Here is a 19,378-nt window from a genome sequence, read left to right as displayed (position 1 = left end):
GAACACATCTGTCACTCTAAACTTGCCGTTAATTTAGATACAGTAAAGAAAATAATTATTATTCGACAAGTTGAAAATTGCTTTTTTATTTAACTTTAAATTAATAGCTCTAGATAAAATTACTCATTCTAGTTCAGTTATTTTACATCGAGTAAATATTACTTTTGTTGAGAAAGGAAGAGATGAAACCACACATTTCTGATCCCTTCTCAACTGCTAAAATATTTTTATTTCAAAATTACAAACATGCGTAATACAAATATCTGGAGACAAGTATTACGGTTTTCACTAAGCTTATGGTAAGTCTTAACAACGTGGTGAACATGTCTGAAAATTGCTATAGTGCTTTTGACGGCAGTAAAGCAAAATCTGCTGAATAATTCAGTAGTGTTGAGGCGAATGGCATGAAGTTCTGAACAGTACTCTTCAGTTTTCTCGAAACTGTTAATACTGCTGTATAATATTGTTTTGTGAAGGCAGACTCCTATGAATAGTTGAATAATGGTCTAGGTTTCACGAAGATAGACGTAAGAGAACACTTGTTTGTTTGTTTTTGAATTTCGCACAAAGCTACTCGAGGGCTATCTGTGCTAGCCGTCTCTAATTTTGCAGTGTGAGACTAGAGGGAAGGCAGCTAGTCATCACCACCCACCGCCCTCTCTTGGGCTACTCTTTTACCAACGAATAGTGCGATTGACCGTCACAGTATAACGCCCCCACGGCTTAAAGGGCGAGCATATTTGGCGCAACGGGGATGCGAACCCGCAACCCTCGGATTACGAGTCGCACGCCTTAACGCGCTTGGCCATGCCGGGCCAAGAGAACACTACTAAAGGATTTGTGTATATAATATTACAGGTTTTACGGAGAATTGTTGTAATGTGGCAGAATTACTGGTCACTGCTTTAAATGTATGAAAACAGTTCTAAAAAACGATAGACAAAACTGTAAAAAAAAACAATTCATTACCGAAGAAAAATATTCGAAACAGAAGAAAAATATCTGGTTCATGAGCTCTAAGAAACATTCTCTTTGTGTGGTTATTAATGCCGAGCTTTGTACAGGGATACTGTATGTCATTTTACGGTTTACAGGGATACTGTATGTCATTTTACGGTTTCAAATCTTTCTGTCAGAAAGAAGAGAGGAGGTGTTCTTGTAGGTTATCACGTGCTGGCCTTTGCTCATTGCTGAAGTAGTTCATGTTTTATCAAATCAAATAACAGTAGTTTTACCAAACTACCCGCGAACTATGGAGAAGTCTTCCTGGAAGCTCACACAGCGCTTTCTGCTTACACTGTACCAGATAACACAAACATTAAACAAAATATGTCAATATGAGCCCTAACATTCTGTTAAACTACCGCGAAATAACTTTGCTAAACTATATCGAAAATTTGGGGATGGCACGTGTTATTTTTGGTGCTACGGTAAGGCACCTATAGGCTATAAGATGTCAGACCAAATTATTGAGATAAACTGGCTAATGTTGACTACTTGGTTTACTCATCGGCTAAAGTTGACTGTTGTGTACTGATCGGCCAGCTTTAACTGTGTGGTGCACCGACCGGCTGATGTTGACTATGTGGTAATACTATCTGTCTCATAGTTACTGTTGTTGTGTAATACTGTCTGTCTCATAGTTACTGTTGTTGTGTAATACTGTTTGTTTCATAGTTAATGTTGTGTAATACTGTCTGTCTCATAGTTACTATTGTGTAATACTGTCTGTCTCATAATTACTATTGTTGTGTAATACTGTTTGTTTCATAGTTAATGTTGTGTAATACTGTCTGTTTCATAGTTACTGTTGTGTAATGCTGTCTGTTTCATTGCTACTGTTGTTGTGTAATATTGTCTTATAGTTACTATTGTTGTGTAATACTGTCTATCTCATAGTTACTATTGTTGTGTAAGACTATCTGTCTCATAGTTACTGTTGTGTAATACTATCTGTTTCATAGCTACTGTTGTTGTGTAATATTGTCTGTTTTATAGCTACTGTTGTTATGTAATACTGTCTTTTTCACAGTTACTGTTGTTGTGTAATACTGTCTGTTTCACAGTTACTGTTGTTGTGTAATACTGTTTGTTTCATAGTTAATGTTGTGTAATACTGTCTGTCTCATAGTTACTATTGTGTAATACTGTCTGTCTCATAATTACTATTGTTGTGTAATACTGTTTGTTTCATAGTTAATGTTGTGTAATACTGTCTGTCTCATAGTTACTGTTGTGTAATGCTGTCTGTTTCATTGCTACTGTTGTTGTGTAATATTGTCTTATAGTTACTATTGTTGTGTAATACTGTCTATCTCATAGTTACTATTGTTGTGTAAGACTGTCTGTCTCATAGTTACTGTTGTTGTGTAATATTGTCTGTTTTATAGCTACTGTTGTTATGTAATACTGTCTTTTTCACAGTTACTGTTGTTGTGTAATACTGTCTGTTTCACAGTTACTGTTGTTGTGTAATACTGTCTGTTTCACAGTTACTGTTGTTGTGTAATACTGTTTGTTTCATAGTTAATGTTGTGTAATACTGTCTGTCTCATAGTTACTATTGTTGTGTAATACTGTTTGTTTCATAGTTAATGTTGTGTAATACTGTCTGTCTCATAGTTACTGTTGTGTAATGCTGTCTGTTTCATTGCTACTGTTGTTGTGTAATATTGTCTTATAGTTACTATTGTTGTGTAATACTGTCTATCTCATAGTTACTATTGTTGTGTAAGACTATCTGTCTCATAGTTACTGTTGTGTAATACTATCTGTTTCATAGCTACTGTTGTTGTGTAATATTGTCTGTTTTATAGCTACTGTTGTTATGTAATACTGTCTTTTTCACAGTTACTGTTGTTGTGTAATACTGTCTGTTTCACAGTTACTGTTGTTGTGTAATACTGTTTGTTTCATAGTTAATGTTGTGTAATACTGTCTGTCTCATAGTTACTATTGTGTAATACTGTCTGTCTCATAATTACTATTGTTGTGTAATACTGTTTGTTTCATAGTTAATGTTGTGTAATACTGTCTGTCTCATAGTTACTGTTGTGTAATGCTGTCTATTTCATTGCTACTGTTGTTGTGTAATATTGTCTGTTTTATAGCTACTGTTGTTATGTAATACTGCTTGTCTCATAGTTACTGTTGTTGTGTACTACTGTCTGTTTCATAGTTACTGTTATTGTGTAATACTGTCTGTCTCATAGTTACTGTTATTGTGTAATACTGTCTGTCTCATAGTTACTGTTATCGTGAAGAACTGTCTGTTTCATAGTTACTGGTATCGTGAAGAACTGTCTGTTTCATAGTTACTGTTATTGTGTAATACTGTCTGTCTCATAGTTACTGTTATCGTGAAGAACTGTCTGTTTCATAGTTACTGTTATTGTGTAATACTGTCTGTCTCATAGTTACTGGTATCGTGAAAAACTGTCTGTTTCATAGTTACTGTTATTGTGTAATACTGTCTGTCTCATAGTTACTGGTATCGTGAAGAACTGTCTGTTTCATAGTTACTGTTATTGTGTAATACTGTCTGTCTCATAGTTACTGGTATCGTGAAGAACTGTCTGTTTCATAGTTACTGTTATTGTGTAATACTGTCTGTCTCATAGTTACTGTTATTGTGTAATACTGTCTGTCTCATAGTTACTGTTATTGTGTAATACTGTCTGTCTCATAGTTACTGGTATCGTGAAGAACTGTCTGTTTCATAGTTACTGTTATTGTGAAATACTGTCTGTCTCATAGTTACTGGTATTGTGAAGAACTGTCTGTTTCATAGTTACTGCTGTTTTGTAATACTGTCTGTCTCATATTTACTTTATATCTTCCATAATTAGAATTTTAGTTTTATGAAAATAGAATGATTGATGAATGGACAAGTGGTATGATATTTAAGGTAGAAAGTTTTTTTGTTTGTATTTAAAGTTTCTTCATTTGGATTGTAACTGACTGTAATGTCTACATTAATTTATTTCTCACGAAAACATTCAATAATTTAAGGATTTTGCTCAAAATCTTCAATTAGTTTCTTTATGAAACTCCATAGACTTTAATATCGTGCTAACTTTACCAAAAGATAGGCCTAGTTTTCACCTTGTGTGACTTCACATCGTTTAACTATAGGAATATCGTTCCCTGAAAACGCAGTAACCTGTTGGGTCGAGAAGCTGTTGTTCTTTCAAAGTCAGAAAATCACCTGAAGAAACAAATACGTATAAGTTAACACTACTCTGTATTTCGATGAAACACTGTTTTGCCGTATAGAAAGTTTTCCTCTAATGCATGACCAACCGTTTGTGATCTTATGGATTAAAGGAAAGTCAGAATCTTAACAAAAAAACGTGAGTTTTGCACTAAATGTTTGTATGTCGTGACAAAAACATCACAAGTACCATGTCACAAACAGTAGCAATGAAAACCGTGTATATAATCACCAAAAACATCGAATATATCTATATCTGAGTTCGATAGCCTCATTCTCAGTTGTGTATCTGAAGTAAACTCGGTTTACTGGTTTCATTATCCTTATGTAGAACTTGAGAGAGAGCCTTTAGAAAAACGCTTTTTCTGTTGTTACCTCTAACTTACTATTTGAATGGAGGATTGTCTATTGTTGCCGCTAATATACCAGATTAATGGCAGGATTTCTATTGTTTCTCTCTAACCTACCAGTTTAATGGTATGTGTTATATTATTGCTAACATACTAGTTTAAATGTAGATTTGTTCTGTCGTCGCCGCTAACATAGCAGTTTAATGGTATGTTTTATATTATTGCCGCCCCCCGCTAGTACAGCGGTATGTCTTTGGATTTACAACGCTAAAATCAGGGGTTCGATTCTCCTCGGTGGGCTCAGCAGATAGCCCGATGTGGCATTGCTGTAAAGAAAACACACATTATATTATTGCTAACATACTAGTTTAAATGTAGGTTTGTTCTGTCGTCGCCGCTAACATAGCAGTTTAACTGCAGTTTATTTGTTGTTGTTTTTTTGTCATTGCTGCTAACTTGCTAATGTAATGGCAGATTTTCTATTATTTTCCCTAATATGCCAGCTTAATTACATGTTTTATACTGTTTTTCCTAACGTACTAGTTTAATTACATGTTTTATACTGTTTCCCCTAACGTACCAGTTTAATTACATGTTTTATACTGTTTCCCCTAATGTATCAGTTTAATTACATATTTTATACTGTTTCCCCTAACGTACTAGTTTAATTACGTTTTATACTGTTTTCCTTAAAGTACCAGTTTAATTACATATTTTATACTGTTTCCCCTAACGTACCAGTTTAATTACATGTTTTATACTGTTTACCCTAACGTACCAGTTTAATTACATGTTTTATACTGTTTCCCCTAACGTACCAGTTTAATTACATGTTTTATACTGTTTCCCCTAACGTACCAGTTTAATTACATGTTTTATACTGTTTCCCCTAACGTACCAGTTTAATTACATGTTTTATACTGTTTTCCCTAACGTACCAGTTTAATTACATGTGTTATACTGTTTCCCCTAACGTACCAGTTTAATTACATGTTTTATACTGTTTCCCCTAACGTACCAGTTTAATTACATGTTTTATACTGTTTCCTCTAACGTACCAGTTTAATTACATGTGTTATACTGTTTCCCCTAACGTACCAGTTTAATTACATGTGTTATACTGTTTCCCCTAACGTACCAGTTTAATTACATGTGTTATACTGTTTCCCCTAACATACTACTTTAATGGAGGATTTTTTTATTGTTTCTAATATACTGGTTTAATAGCAGGTTTTGTTGCTGTTGATGCTAACATCATAGTTTAATAGCGGGTTATCTATTGTTGCTGTTAATATACCGGTTTAATTGCAGGTTTTCTGTTGTTGAGGATATTTTACTAGATTAACAGTAAGTTTTCTGTTGTTGCTAACATACTACATTAGTGGTCAATTTTCTGTTATTGCCGATAATACACTAGTTTAATTGCGTGTTTTCTATTGTTGCTAGTATACTAGTTTAATGGTAGGTTCTGTTATTGTTTAAGGGCAGACTGTCTATTGTTACCGCTAATACTCGTGTTTAATTGTAGGTTATAAATTATTGTTAATATATTTCTTTAAATGAAGGTTTTTTATTGTTAACACAAACTTATCACTTTGTTAGCAAGTTTTCTATTGTTGCTGCTAAATTATGCCTGTTTAATGGCAGATTTTTTATTGTTGATTCTAACATTCTAATTCAATAGGAGGTTTTAGTGTTATTGCTAAACATATTAATTTTTTGTTAGGTCTAGCAACTAACTATGTAACTTACATATAAGGAACATTTTATCTGTAGACTTAAAAGTATTATAACTTGTTAGGCTTGGCAACTAAGTGTATCAGTTCCATCTAAGGAACAATTGAAAATGTTTGTATAAAATCTGGATTATATTTCATTAAATCTACATTCCGTAAAAATTGATTTTGTAGTGTGAGAAGTGAACTAACAGTTTACTGTTGTAATATTGGAATAGTACTGTTTTTGTATTGTGAGAAGTGAACTAACAGTTTACTGTTGTAATATTGGAATAGTACTGTTTTTGTAGTGAGATAAGTGAACTAACAGTTTACTGTTGTAATATTGGAATAGTACTTTTTGTAGTGTGAGAAGTGAACTAACAGTTTACAGTTGTAATATTGGAATAGTACTGTTTTTGTAGCGTGAGAAGTGAACTAACAATTTACTGTTGTAATACTGAAATAGTATTGTTTTTGTAGTGTGAGAAGTGAACTCACAGTTTACTGTTGTAATATTGGAATAGTACTGTTTTTGTAGTGTGAGAAGTGAACTAACAGTTTACTGTTGTAATATTGGAATAGTAAGGTTTTTGTAGTGTGAGAAGTGAACTAACAGTTTACTGTTGTAATATTGGAATGGTACTGTTTTTGTAGTGTGAGATGTGAACTAACAGTTTACTGTTGTAATATTGGAATAGTACTGTTTTTGTAGTGTGAGAAGTGAACTAACAGTTTACTGTTGTAATATTGGAATAGTACTGTTTTTGTAGTGTGATAAGTGAACTAACAGTTTACTGTTGTAATATTGGAATAGTACTGTTTTTGAAGTGTGAGAAGTGAACTAACAATTTACTGTTGTAATACTGAAATAGTATTGTTTTTGTAGTGTGAGAAGTAAACTCACAGTTTACTGTTGTAATATTGGAATAGTACTGTTTTTGTAGTGTGAGAAGTGAACTAACAATTTACTGTTGTAATACTGAAATAGTATTGTTTTTGTAGTGTGAGAAGTGAACTAACAATTTACTGTTGTAATACTGAAATAGTATTGTTTTTGTAGTGTGATAAGTAAACTCACAGTTTACTGTTGTAATATTGGAATAGTACTGTTTTTGTAGTGTGAGAAGTGAACTAACAGTTTACTATTGTAATATTGGAATAGTACTGTTTTTGAAGTGTGAGAAGTGAACTAACAGTTTATTGTTGTAATATTGGAATAGTAATGTTTTTCTAGTGTGAGAAGTGAACTAACAGTTTACTGTTGTAATATTGGAATAGTACTGTTTTTGTAGTGTGAGAAGTGAACTCACAGTTTACTGTTGTAATATTGGAATAGTACTGTTTTTGTAGTGTGAGAAGTGAACTAACAGTTTACTGTTGTAATATTGGAATAGTAAGGTTTTTGTAGTGTGAGAAGTGAACTAACAGTTTACTGTTGTAATATTGGAATGGTACTGTTTTTGTAGTGTGAGATGTGAACTAACAGTTTACTGTTGTAATATTGGAATAGTACTGTTTTTGTAGTGTGAGAAGTGAACTAACAGTTTACTGTTGTAATATTGGAATAGTACTGTTTTTGTAGTGTGAGAAGTGAACTAACAGTTTACTGTTGTAATATTGGAGTAGTACTGTTTTTGTAGTGTGAGAAGTGAACTAACAGTTTACTGTTGTAATATTGGAATGGTACTGTTTTTGTAGTGTGAGATGTGAACTAACAATTTACTGTTGTAATATTGGAATAGTACTGTTTTTGTAGTGTGAGAAGTGAACTAACAGTTTACTGTTGTAATATTGGAATAGTAAGGTTTTTGTAGTGTGAGAAGTGAACTAACAGTTTACTGTTGTAATATTGGAATAGTACTGTTTTTGTAGTGTGAGAAGTGAACTAACAGTTTACTGTTGTAATATTGGAATAGTACTGTTTTTGTAGTGTGAGAAGTGAACTAACAGTTTACTGTTGTAATATTGGAATAGTACTGTTTTTGTAGTGTGAGAAGTGAACTAACAGTTTACTGTTGTAATATTGGAATAGTACTGTTTTTGTAGTGTGAGAAGTGAACTAACAGTTTACTGTTGTAATATTGGAATAGTACTGTTTTTTGTAGTGTGAGAAGTGAACTAACAATTGACTGTTGTAATATTGGAATAGTACTGTTTTTGTAGTGTGACAAGTGAGCTCACAGTTTACTGTTGTAATATTGGAGTAGTACTGTTTTTGTAGTGTGAGAAGTGAACTAACAGTTTACTGTTGTAATATTGGAATAGTACTGTTTTTGTAGTGTGAGAAGTGAACTAACAGTTTACTGTTGTAATATTGGAATAGTACTGTTTTTGTAGTGTGAGAAGTGAACTAACAGTTTACTGTTGTAATATTGGAATAGTACTGTTTTTGTAGTGTGACAAGTGAGCTCACAGTTTACTGTTGTAATATTGGAGTAGTACTGTTTTTGTAGTGTGAGAAGTGAACTAACAGTTTACTGTTGTAATATTGGAATAGTACTGTTTTTGTAGTGTGAGAAGTGAACTAATAGTTTACTGTTGTAATATTGGAATAGTACTGTTTTTGTAGTGTGAGAAGTGAACTAACAGTTTACTGTTGTAATATTGGAATAGTACTGTTTTTGTAGTGTGAGAAGTGAACTCACAATTTACTGTTGTAATATTGGAATAGTACTTTTTTGTAGTGTGTGAAGTGAACTCACACTTTACTGTTGTAATATTGGAATAGTACTGTATTTGTAGTGTGAGAAGTGAACTCACAGTTTAGTGTTGTAATATTGGAATAGTACTGTTTTTGTAGTTTGAGAAGTGAACTAACAGTTTACTGTTATAATATTGGAATAGTACTGTTTTTGTAGTGTGAGAAGTGAACTAACAGTTTGCTGTTGTAATATTGGAAAAGTACTGTTTTTGTAGTATGAGAAGTGAACTAACAGTTTACTGTTGTAATATTGGAATAGTACTATTTTTGTAGTGTGAGAAGTGAACTAACAGTTTACTGTTGTAATATTGGAATAGTACTGTTTTTGTAGTGTGAGAAGTGAACTCACAGTTTACTGTTGTAATATTGGAGTAGTACTGTTTTTACATTTAATTTGATCTTCATGCGCGTGACTAGTTTCAGCTACAACAAGGATGAAAGAAAATCTATTCATGTTTTAATTGTGATATACTACGGTTCATCATAGTTTCTATAGTTTTATGTTTTAATTGTGATATACTACGGTACATCATAGTTTGTAGATTTTATGTTTTAATTGTGATATACTACGATTAATCATAGTTTCTAGAGTTGCATTAAAACTTTGTCAGCATCGCCCATTTCCGTTGTTTCAAACCTTGGAAAGAAAAATGAAAAATTCTAGAATGTAGAAACTTTTTAAAAATTAAGTTACTGTGTGTTTTAACGTATTAAACATGATATTCTGCCTTCTAAACAGTTCTACATTTAAAATCAACAGTATAAGTTATTTGTTTATAAACACATACGCCTTAAATTCTCACTGTTTACGTGAAATTTTCCAACTTTACCAGTTAGTTTGACATAATTAAAAAATGATTTTGTTTTTGAACTACTTACTTGTAGATAATGTTACATATTATAATTTATTTCAGATGAGTCTCCGATTTATTACGTTACGTATGTTAACATATTACTATTTCAAATAATCGGAAATTTGAATTTAGAAGTTAATTAACTCGTTAACATTCACCACATTTATGGTATTTGCCAACAAGATTGATACACACAATTTTCCTTTTTAAACACAAAAGGCTCCTCTCTAGTACAGTGGTAAGTCTACGGACTTACAACGCTAAAATCAGGGGTTCGATTCCCCTCTGTGGGCTCAGCAGATAGCCGATGTGGCTTTGCTATAAGAAAACACATAAACATAAAAATATTTTAATATGAAAACAATACAATCCATAATAACAGTTATTACTTATAGTTGCTACAAATGATGATTTATGTACAAGTTTTCCATATTACAGACAATACTGATTCTTTTATTCGGTTTAGAACTGAATATTTTATCGACGATCCAGGTCCACGACGAGCAAATTAATTCTGAGTTGATGTTGTCACATACACCTCGCTTAAGCTAGCTAGCTGTCGTTTTTTGATTGGCCTCACACCGCTTACAAGTTCACTTCTTACCAAGGAAGATATTTAATGTCCTCGTAGAAATAATAACGTCCGAAGAAATACACTGAAGTTGAACGGTTTGTAATGTTCGAAATCTATAAACGTTCCTGGTCAAACTCTGTTCGATTCCCCTCTGTGGGCTCAGCAGATAGCCGATGTGGCTTTGCTATAAGAAAACACATAAACATAAAAATATTTTAATATGAAAACAATACAATCCATAATAACAGTTATTACTTATAGTTGCTACAAATGATGATTTATGTACAAGTTTTCCATATTACAGACAATACTGATTCTTTTATTCGGTTTAGAACTGAATATTTTATCGACGATCCAGGTCCACGACGAGCAAATTAATTCTGAGTTGATGTTGTCACATACACCTCGCTTAAGCTAGCTAGCTGTCGTTTTTTGATTGGCCTCACACCGCTTACAAGTTCACTTCTTACCAAGGAAGATATTTAATGTCCTCGTAGAAATAATAACGTCCGAAGAAATACACTGAAGTTGAACGGTTTGTAATGTTCGAAATCTATAAACGTTCCTGGTCAAACTCTGTAGTTTTTTTATTAATAGGCGTTAGTTAAATTTATAGCTTCCGAAGCCTATAGCAAAGTGACTGTACCTGACGAATAATAATACTAATCTGTCTCTCGGCTAGCCGCTTTTGTATGAATCACACGAGTCTGTAGAAATTTTAACAATGTTCTAGTAGGCTTTCGTAAAACAAATATTGTTGATTTTTATTCTCAAGAACCTTCTATAAATTACGAGAATAGGCGGAACTTGTGCAATACACCGTCAGTAATATATGTCACATGCAAAAATAAAAACTGTAATGAAACAAGTGTAGGCACTAAAATAAACGTGTAACGATAAATCCGTTACAATAAGCATCCCCCCATCAGTGGTACAGTAGTATGTATGCGGACTTATACCTCAAAAAATTGTTTTTCGCAACCGTGGTGGGCAGCGCACAGTGTAATTTTGTGCTTAAAACAAACAAACATAAGCTTTTAATGTTAACAAACAACATTAGATTTTGATTTAATTTCAAAAATCATATTAAAATATACATCAGTATAAGTGTTAGAATTCGAAGTAAATTCTCATATAGAATAATTTATAACTTTTCGTTCGTGATCGTCTGCAATATAAACATTAGGCTTAATCCTCCTGAGACGTCATTAAACTGTTGAACCTGTACTAGATTCCTCGTTCGTATTAGTCTAAATGTTCATCACAGTTTTGTCACTAAGGGCTTTTACAAAAGTTGTCTTTATAAATGCAAGAACTGATAACAGTTTTTTATTTAAAATAACAAAATTATTTTAAGCAGTAAAGAAATATTGTATTTAACATCTTTACTCTTGCAACATCTGTAATCAGTCGCGAGTTGTGCGGGGAGTGTCAGTAAACATCTCTAAACAAATATGGGTTGTGTAGGGAGTATAAGCAAATACTAGTAACCAAATGTGAGTTGTGTAGGGAATGCTTGTAAATATTTATAACCAGACCTGGGTTGATGGAGTGTCAGTAGCTATCTGTAAACAAGCTTGGATTATGGATTCTAAACTGGAACTACTAATTACTTAGTCTTAACCAGGACAACATTCTACATCAGAAGTACTGATTACTTTGTCTCAACATGGACAACATTCTACATCAGAACTACTGATTACTTTGTCTCAACCTGGACAACATTCTAAACCAGAACTACTGATTACTTTGTCTCAACCTGGACAACATTCTACATCAGAACTACTGATTACTTTGTCTCAACATTCTACATCAGAAGTACTGATTACTTTGTCTCAACTTGGACAACATTCTACATCACAAGTACTGATTACTTTGTCTCAACCTGGACAACATTCTACATCAGAAGTACTGATTACTTTGTCTCAACCTGGACAACATTCTACATCAGAACTACTGATTACTTTGTCTCAACTTGGACAACATTCTACATCAGAACTACTGATTACTTTGTCTCAACCTGTACAACATTCTACATCAGAACTACTGATTACTTTGTCACAACCTGGACAACATTCTACATCAGAACTACTGATTACTTTGTCACAACCTGGACAACATTCTACATCAGAACTACTGATTACTTTGTCTCAACCTGGACAACATTCTACATCAGAACTACTGATTACTTTGTCTCAACCTGGACAACATTCTACATCAGAAGTACTGATTACTTTGTCTCAACTTGGACAACATTCTACATCAGAAGTACTGATTACTTTGTCTCAACCTGGACAACATTCTACATCAGAACTACTGATTACTTTGTCTCAACCTGGACAACATTCTACATCAGAACTACTGATTACTTTGTCTCAACTTGGACAACATTCTACATCAGAACTACTGATTACTTTGTCTCAACCTGGACAACATTCTACATCAGAACTACTGATTACTTTGTCACAACCTGGACAACATTCTACATCAGAAGTACTGATTACTTTGTCTCAACTTGGACAACATTCTACATCAGAAGTACTGATTACTTTGTCTCAACCTGGACAACATTCTACATCAGAACTACTGATTACTTTGTCACAACCTGGACAACATTCTACATCAGAACTACTGATTACTTTGTCACAATCTGGACAACATTCTACATCAGAACTACTGATTACTTTGTCTCAACCTGGACAACATTCTACATCAGAACTACTGATTACTTTGTCTCAACCTGGACAACATTCTAAACCAGAAGTGCTTTCAGTCCAAAACTGGAAGTTTTCTATTACACAGTTATTAGTTGGAGACTTCTGATAAAATATTATTTGTTTGTAATGTCTAAGATACAGACATTACTATACATTTTCCAAAACGTTTTGTGAGCTTTACGCAAGTGCTACCACATATATTGAAGACTTCACATATACCTTTGCTTTTACCTTATATCTATTTTTCCTTCATTTTATGGATTTTCATCCTTTCAACAGATAACTTGAGTAACATAAAAGGTTACATTGTCCTATTTTAAAAGTTCTAACGTTCTTTTTCTTCCAAAAGACCGCCTTACCAGAACAGTCTGTTTGCCTCCTGGGAAGTGTTCCTGCAAGAAGTTGAAGTGGACTCTCAGGTTTGTGTGCTTTTTTTGTTTCCAAGAATGGTTCCTCGTAAATAAACGTAGATTGTAGCAAGTTAGAACTTCATATTTCACTTAATGTTTTAGAAATATATCGTTATATTAGAACAGTAAAAGAACCTGTTCGAAGTTATACAAAACCGTATTTGTCATATATATGGATATTTCATTTAAGTTCATTTCTTTCTGGCTAGGTGGTTAAGGCATTCGACTCGTAATCCGAGGGTCATGGGTTCTAATTCTCATCACACCAAACTGGCTCCCCCTTTCATCCATGGGTGGGTTATAATGTGACGGTCAGTCCCACTATTCGTTGGTAAAAGAGTAGCCCAAGAGTTGGCAGTAGGTGGTAATGACTAGCTGTCTTCCACTGCTAAATTAGGGACGGTTAGCGCAGATAGCCCTCGTGTAGCTTTGCGCGAATTTCAAACCAAACCCAAAACTTTCGCTTTATAATGAAACTTCAAATTCAATATTTTACTTTATTTTGCTAAGAAATCTCCAGTTTCCTTAAAATCGATAGAGTCTCTCTCTGTTTGTAACGATCTTTTGGCTAAAATATTTAGTTCACTCATAATACTTCAGTTTTCTTAAACTCGAGAGAATCCGTTTCAGTTTCTAATGAAATTTCAGTTACAATATTTTACTGTTTGTTTTTTTTTCTAAGAAATCCTTGGTTTCCTTAAACTCGAGAGAATCTGTTTGTAATGACACGTAGGTTCACGGAGACATCGCTCGCAGTCTTGGTAGACAAGTTGGAATGACGTTATTAGAAAAGACCTTCCATAGAAAAATCCAGTCTAGGAAGATCTTTTTACACCGAGAGAGTTTTGAAACTGTTCTCAGTAAAGCAGAAAATCTTCTAAGTAAGGTGAGTTTTCTTTCCAGGAGTTGAAGGAAAAGTAAAAATCGATTTACTTTATTTTAAAGGAGCCTGGAGAAAGCATGTTCACTCCTGACCTTAGTTACATTATAGTAGATCAAGGGTTCTTAGAATTTTTATCATTCGTAATGATTGAATTCGTAAATTGTGTGCAATTGTGTCCTTGAGATACAAAGAGGATTAGTTTCTTTGTTAGTCTGTTAAGTCTTTTAATGTGGCCCGGCATGGCCAAGCGTGTTAAGGCGTTCGACTCGTAATCCGAGGGTCGCGGGTTTGAATCCCAATCGCACCAAACATGTTCGCCCTCCCAGTCATACGGGCGCTATAGTGTGACGGTCAATCCCACTATTCGTTGGTAAAAGAGTAGCCAAAGAGTTGGCGGTGGGTGGTGATGGCTAGCTGCCTTCCCTCTAGTCTTACACTGCTAAATTAGGGACGATTAGCGCAGATAGCCCTCAAGTAGCTTTGCACGAAATTCTAAGAACAAACAAAAGTCTCTTAATGATTAAGTTTTCCTTAAAGGGTCACAAACAACCATTGACTAACTTAACAAATTAATGTTAAAATACAAAACTTTAGTATATGTGTTGATATTTAAAAATAACTAGTGGTTTGGCAATAAATTAACTAAAACTTATTCTTTGCCGCCATCTTGGAAGTTCCGAAGATCTTGGCATAGCTCCGTTCGTTAGTCAGGTGTGTTGGGTTTACATAAGGTTCGAGTAGATCAAAAGCTGCTAGTTCCGTTGTTACAAGTAATTTTTCCCAAACTTAATGAACAACCGCTGAAAGAAAACGTTGGCTGTGAACCAACTGGACTTCTGTAATATCCAAGATGTCAGCTGCAGGCAATCTGTGTTTGGAGACGTGCCAAAAACCGAATGTTGGTGGATGTATAGTGACTGTCACAAGGATTTGAGCAAATAGGATCACTTTTCATAAACAAGAAACCTGAAGCGATGTAACAAGTTCACAGCTTCAGGATGAGAGCTATACTACAGTGTTTAATGACGCTGACGTAATCTGGTTAACCACCTTCTCTCTTCCAGTTAACTTTAACAATGTGAAGATGGCTTCTGTCCGAGACCCCTTCAGCTGTTATTGTAAGATTATTTTAGCCATCATTTTAATAATTGTTATGACAATCGCGGCTGGTAGATGACATCAATAACTAAGTGACACAACCTTTCTGTGAATATTGTTACTATGGGAACAGCGCTACTACAGAGACGATGTCTCTTGGATATAGTTTCCCTGTAGAAATGCGAATTGAATATATTCTGTGGAGACTGTGGTTGTTGAATGTCATTACTATGGAAGCAATGCCTGTGAAATATTGTTACTGTGGAGACGTTTTTGTTGATTATAATTGACAGGGGGACAGTGTATATGAAATACTGTTACTGTGTTAAATATCGTACTATGGAGACATTGTTTATTGTATTGGGTTGAGGAATAATTCGTGAGCGTTTTTTTCAAGTTAAACAAATATATTCATAAATGAAACGCTTTCGCAAAATATTTCATGTCATTTGGTAGATAATTTTTTGCTCTAATAGATGGTGTGTTTGATTTTCATATGTCTTTAATTTTTGCTTTTATTTTCAGCTCATTAAATGGAATGCCAAGTGGACAAAATCGAGCATTTTCGACACCATCTGCTTTTCGCATTTAATTTCTTGCAATTTCGTTTAAAACAATGCATACTATATACCTACGTATTACATGAAATAAAGTATCATAATAAATGTTTTGGGTGTAATGTGTTCATGCATTGAAGTATTGTATAGTCTTGCATGTAATGCTTGAATGAAATTATTTAAAAACGCTCACGAATTATTCCTCAACCTAATATATATATTTACTGTACAATATTGTTACTCTGGAGACGTATTTGTTGAACGTCTTTAGAGTGGAGATTGTTTTTGTAGCATTACTATCTATCTTGTAACGGTGGTGTCGCCTCAGTCCAGTAATGTTTAAATACACAGCTAACGTGTTATGTTTACGTATATATTTTATTCCAAAGATACTAAGAGGAAAAACCTTGTTTAATGTTCCACAGATATTTGTAATCTGAACCTAAGTGCGGTGTAACCCAAAATAATTAACCCTCTTTGATTAGTTCGTGATGTAAACATGTATATTATTGTAGGAGAAAAGTAAAGAACTGAACCTTATAAGTGTATTTTTACATATTTACTAATGGTAATGATTTATTTTACTTCAGTGTACACTGATAAACCTGGCATGGTATGGTGGTTAGGGCGCTCAACTCACAATCTGCGGATATCGTTGAATATGTTCGCCTTTTCAGCCAAGCAGGAGTTATAATGTTACAGTCAATTCCAATAAAAGAGTAGCCCAAATGTTGGTGATGGGCGGTGTTGACTAGTTAGTTTCTCTCTAGTCCATCACTGCTAAATTAGGGTCAACTAGCGCAGGTAGTTGTCGAGTAGCTTTGTGCGAAAATTCAACAATACACAAAGTCATCAGATTTTACAACTATATACGTTGACCTGTTTATACAAAGGTATTAACGGCAAAGTCTCGTTTTACTTCAGTCTCATAAACAGGTAAGTTTGGAAAGTATGAAATATCTGGTCTCGTTTTACTCTAGTCTCATCAGGTTATATAAACAGGTAACTTTGAAAATTACTAAATATCTGGTCTCGTTTTACTCCAGTTTCACCAGGTTATATAAACAGGTAACTTTGAAAATCACTAAATATCTGGTCTCGTTTTACTCTAGTCTCATCAGGTTATATAAACAGGTAACTTTGAAAATCACTAAATATCTGGTCTCGTTTTACTCCAGTTTCACCAGGTTATATAAACAGGTAACTTTGAAAATCACTAAATATCTGGTCTCGTTTTACTCCAGTTTCACCAGGTTATATAAACAGGTAACTTTGAAAATCACTAAATATCTGGTCTCGTTTTACTCTAGTCTCATCAGGTTATATAAACAGGTAACTTTGAAAATCACTAAATATCTGGTCTCGTTTTACTCTAGTCTCATCAGGTTATATAAACAGGTAACTTTGAAAATCACTAAATATCTGGTCTCGTTTTACTCCAGTTTCATCAGGTTTTATAGACAAGTAAGTAACTATATGGGTTGAAAATGACTTATTTGAGCTCTGTCTCAGTCACGCGGGTATCCAGGACTGGAAGTAGCACGTGGTCTTTTGAATTCCAGTAAATCTGTTTGATTTGGAACCAGACTATGTGCGGCCATACAAATCAGAACAAAATATATCATTTAAATGCGTCTGTAACGTTTCATATACATAAGTTATGACGTTTTTGTCTATAAGATATATATTTTTACGACCAAATCATCAAAACATTAACTAAAAATCTTACAAATATAATGCCTCTATTTTTTCGTATTTGATATAAGTATAATAAAAGAAAAATTTCAAGTGATAACAAAGATAATAGTTTAGAAAAAAGTAGCTATCGTCTCTTGTAGCTTTGAGACGACGTATAGAATCACTAAAATGACAGTTTGTCATGTCTCCTCTGAGCCACGACTGTATCAAAGTTATATGTGTCCATTGCACCTGGGAGTCGACGTTTCGATTGATTAAAGTAACAGTTAGCATCGTCTTCTCTGAGCTACGACTGTATCAAAGCTGTTGCAGCTGGGAGACGACATGGAGTCACCAAGGTGACACTTAATTATATCGCCTCTATGTCACGACTGTATCAAAGTTATATCCGTTAGTTGCAGCTGGGAGACGACATTTTTAGTGACTAAGGTAACAGTTGGCCACATCGTTGCTAAGTTACAAGAGGCTGTAAAGCTCTTGACAAATAATCTGGCTTTTAGATGTTAACAGGAAAAAAAAAATGCATTCTTTTCATAATGAGTTGTTAATGGTTCTTGTCTTGAAGTGTCATCAGGACTACAGCGACGCCTACCGGAAGCTTCTTACTGTAAGAAATCACAGCCAGTTAGCCGAGTATTACGACATGCACAACGCCTATGTCCAGCAGCTGTATGCTACGAATGGAATGTTGGAACACTACCACTGTCAGACTCTTCCTATGCTACTCGAGGTAAGCAAAAATGATTCATTTACATCAGAAGTGGACCAACCAACTCTTTTTCCGAATTGAATATCTTGAAACGTAGAGGACACACGTTTATGTCAACATCTTAGGTTTATTAACCTACATTTGATTTAAATTAAATTTCTTAGTGTGATCTAACTTTGTACAATTCAATACGTATGTACACACTAAATTGGTGCAATTTAATACACCATCAGAGTATCCAAATTGGTATAGTTTACTACACCATCAGAGTATCCAAATTGGTATAGTTTACTACACCATCAGAGTATCCAGATTGGTATAGTTTACTACACCATCAGAGTATCCAGATTGGTATAGTTTACTACACCATCAGAGTACCCAGATTGGTATAGTTTAAAACATCATCAGAGTATCCAGATTGGTATAGTTTAAAACACCATCAGAGTATCCAGATTGGTATAGTTTACGACACCATCAGAGTATCCAAATTGGTATAGTTTACTGCACCATCAGAGTATCCAGATTGGTTTTGTTTACTACACCATCAGAGTATCCAAATTGGTGTAGTTTATTAAACCATCAGAGTATCCAGATTGGTATAGTTTACTACACCATCAGAGTATCCAGATTGGTATAGTTTACTACACCATCAGAGTATCCAGATTGGTATAGTTTACTACACCATCAGAGTATCCAGATTGGTATAGTTTACTACACCATCAGAGTACCCAGATTGGTATAGTTTAAAACATCATCAGAGTATCCAGATTGGTATAGTTTAAAAACACCATCAGAGTATCCAGATTGGTATAGTTTACTACACCATCAGAGTATCCAAATTGGTATAGTTTACTGCACCATCAGAGTATCCAGATTGGTTTGTTTACTACACCATC

The 19,378-nt window shown here is 34.0% G+C and overlaps 1 protein-coding gene across 7 annotated transcripts in view; it reads left to right on the top strand.

The window, feature by feature from the left end:
• The window catches only part of Stacl (SH3 and cysteine-rich domain-containing protein), a 171,201-nt gene that overhangs the window by 78,529 nt on the left and 73,294 nt on the right, over positions 1 to 19,378 (top strand). For all 7 annotated transcript variants that reach the window (XM_076497426.1, XM_076497428.1, XM_076497427.1 and 4 more), the window contains exons 3-5: positions 13,477 to 13,546; positions 14,271 to 14,423; positions 18,339 to 18,503. In XM_076497426.1, the coding sequence (XP_076353541.1) occupies positions 13,477 to 13,546; positions 14,271 to 14,423; positions 18,339 to 18,503 (388 nt within the window). The remainder of the gene's footprint in view (positions 1 to 13,476; positions 13,547 to 14,270; positions 14,424 to 18,338; positions 18,504 to 19,378) is intronic.

Source organism: Tachypleus tridentatus, chromosome 4, assembly GCF_004210375.1.
Source record: "Tachypleus tridentatus isolate NWPU-2018 chromosome 4, ASM421037v1, whole genome shotgun sequence".
NCBI classification, from domain to species: Eukaryota; Metazoa; Arthropoda; class Merostomata; order Xiphosura; family Limulidae; genus Tachypleus; species Tachypleus tridentatus.
This window is presented reverse-complemented; position numbering and strand designations above follow the sequence as displayed.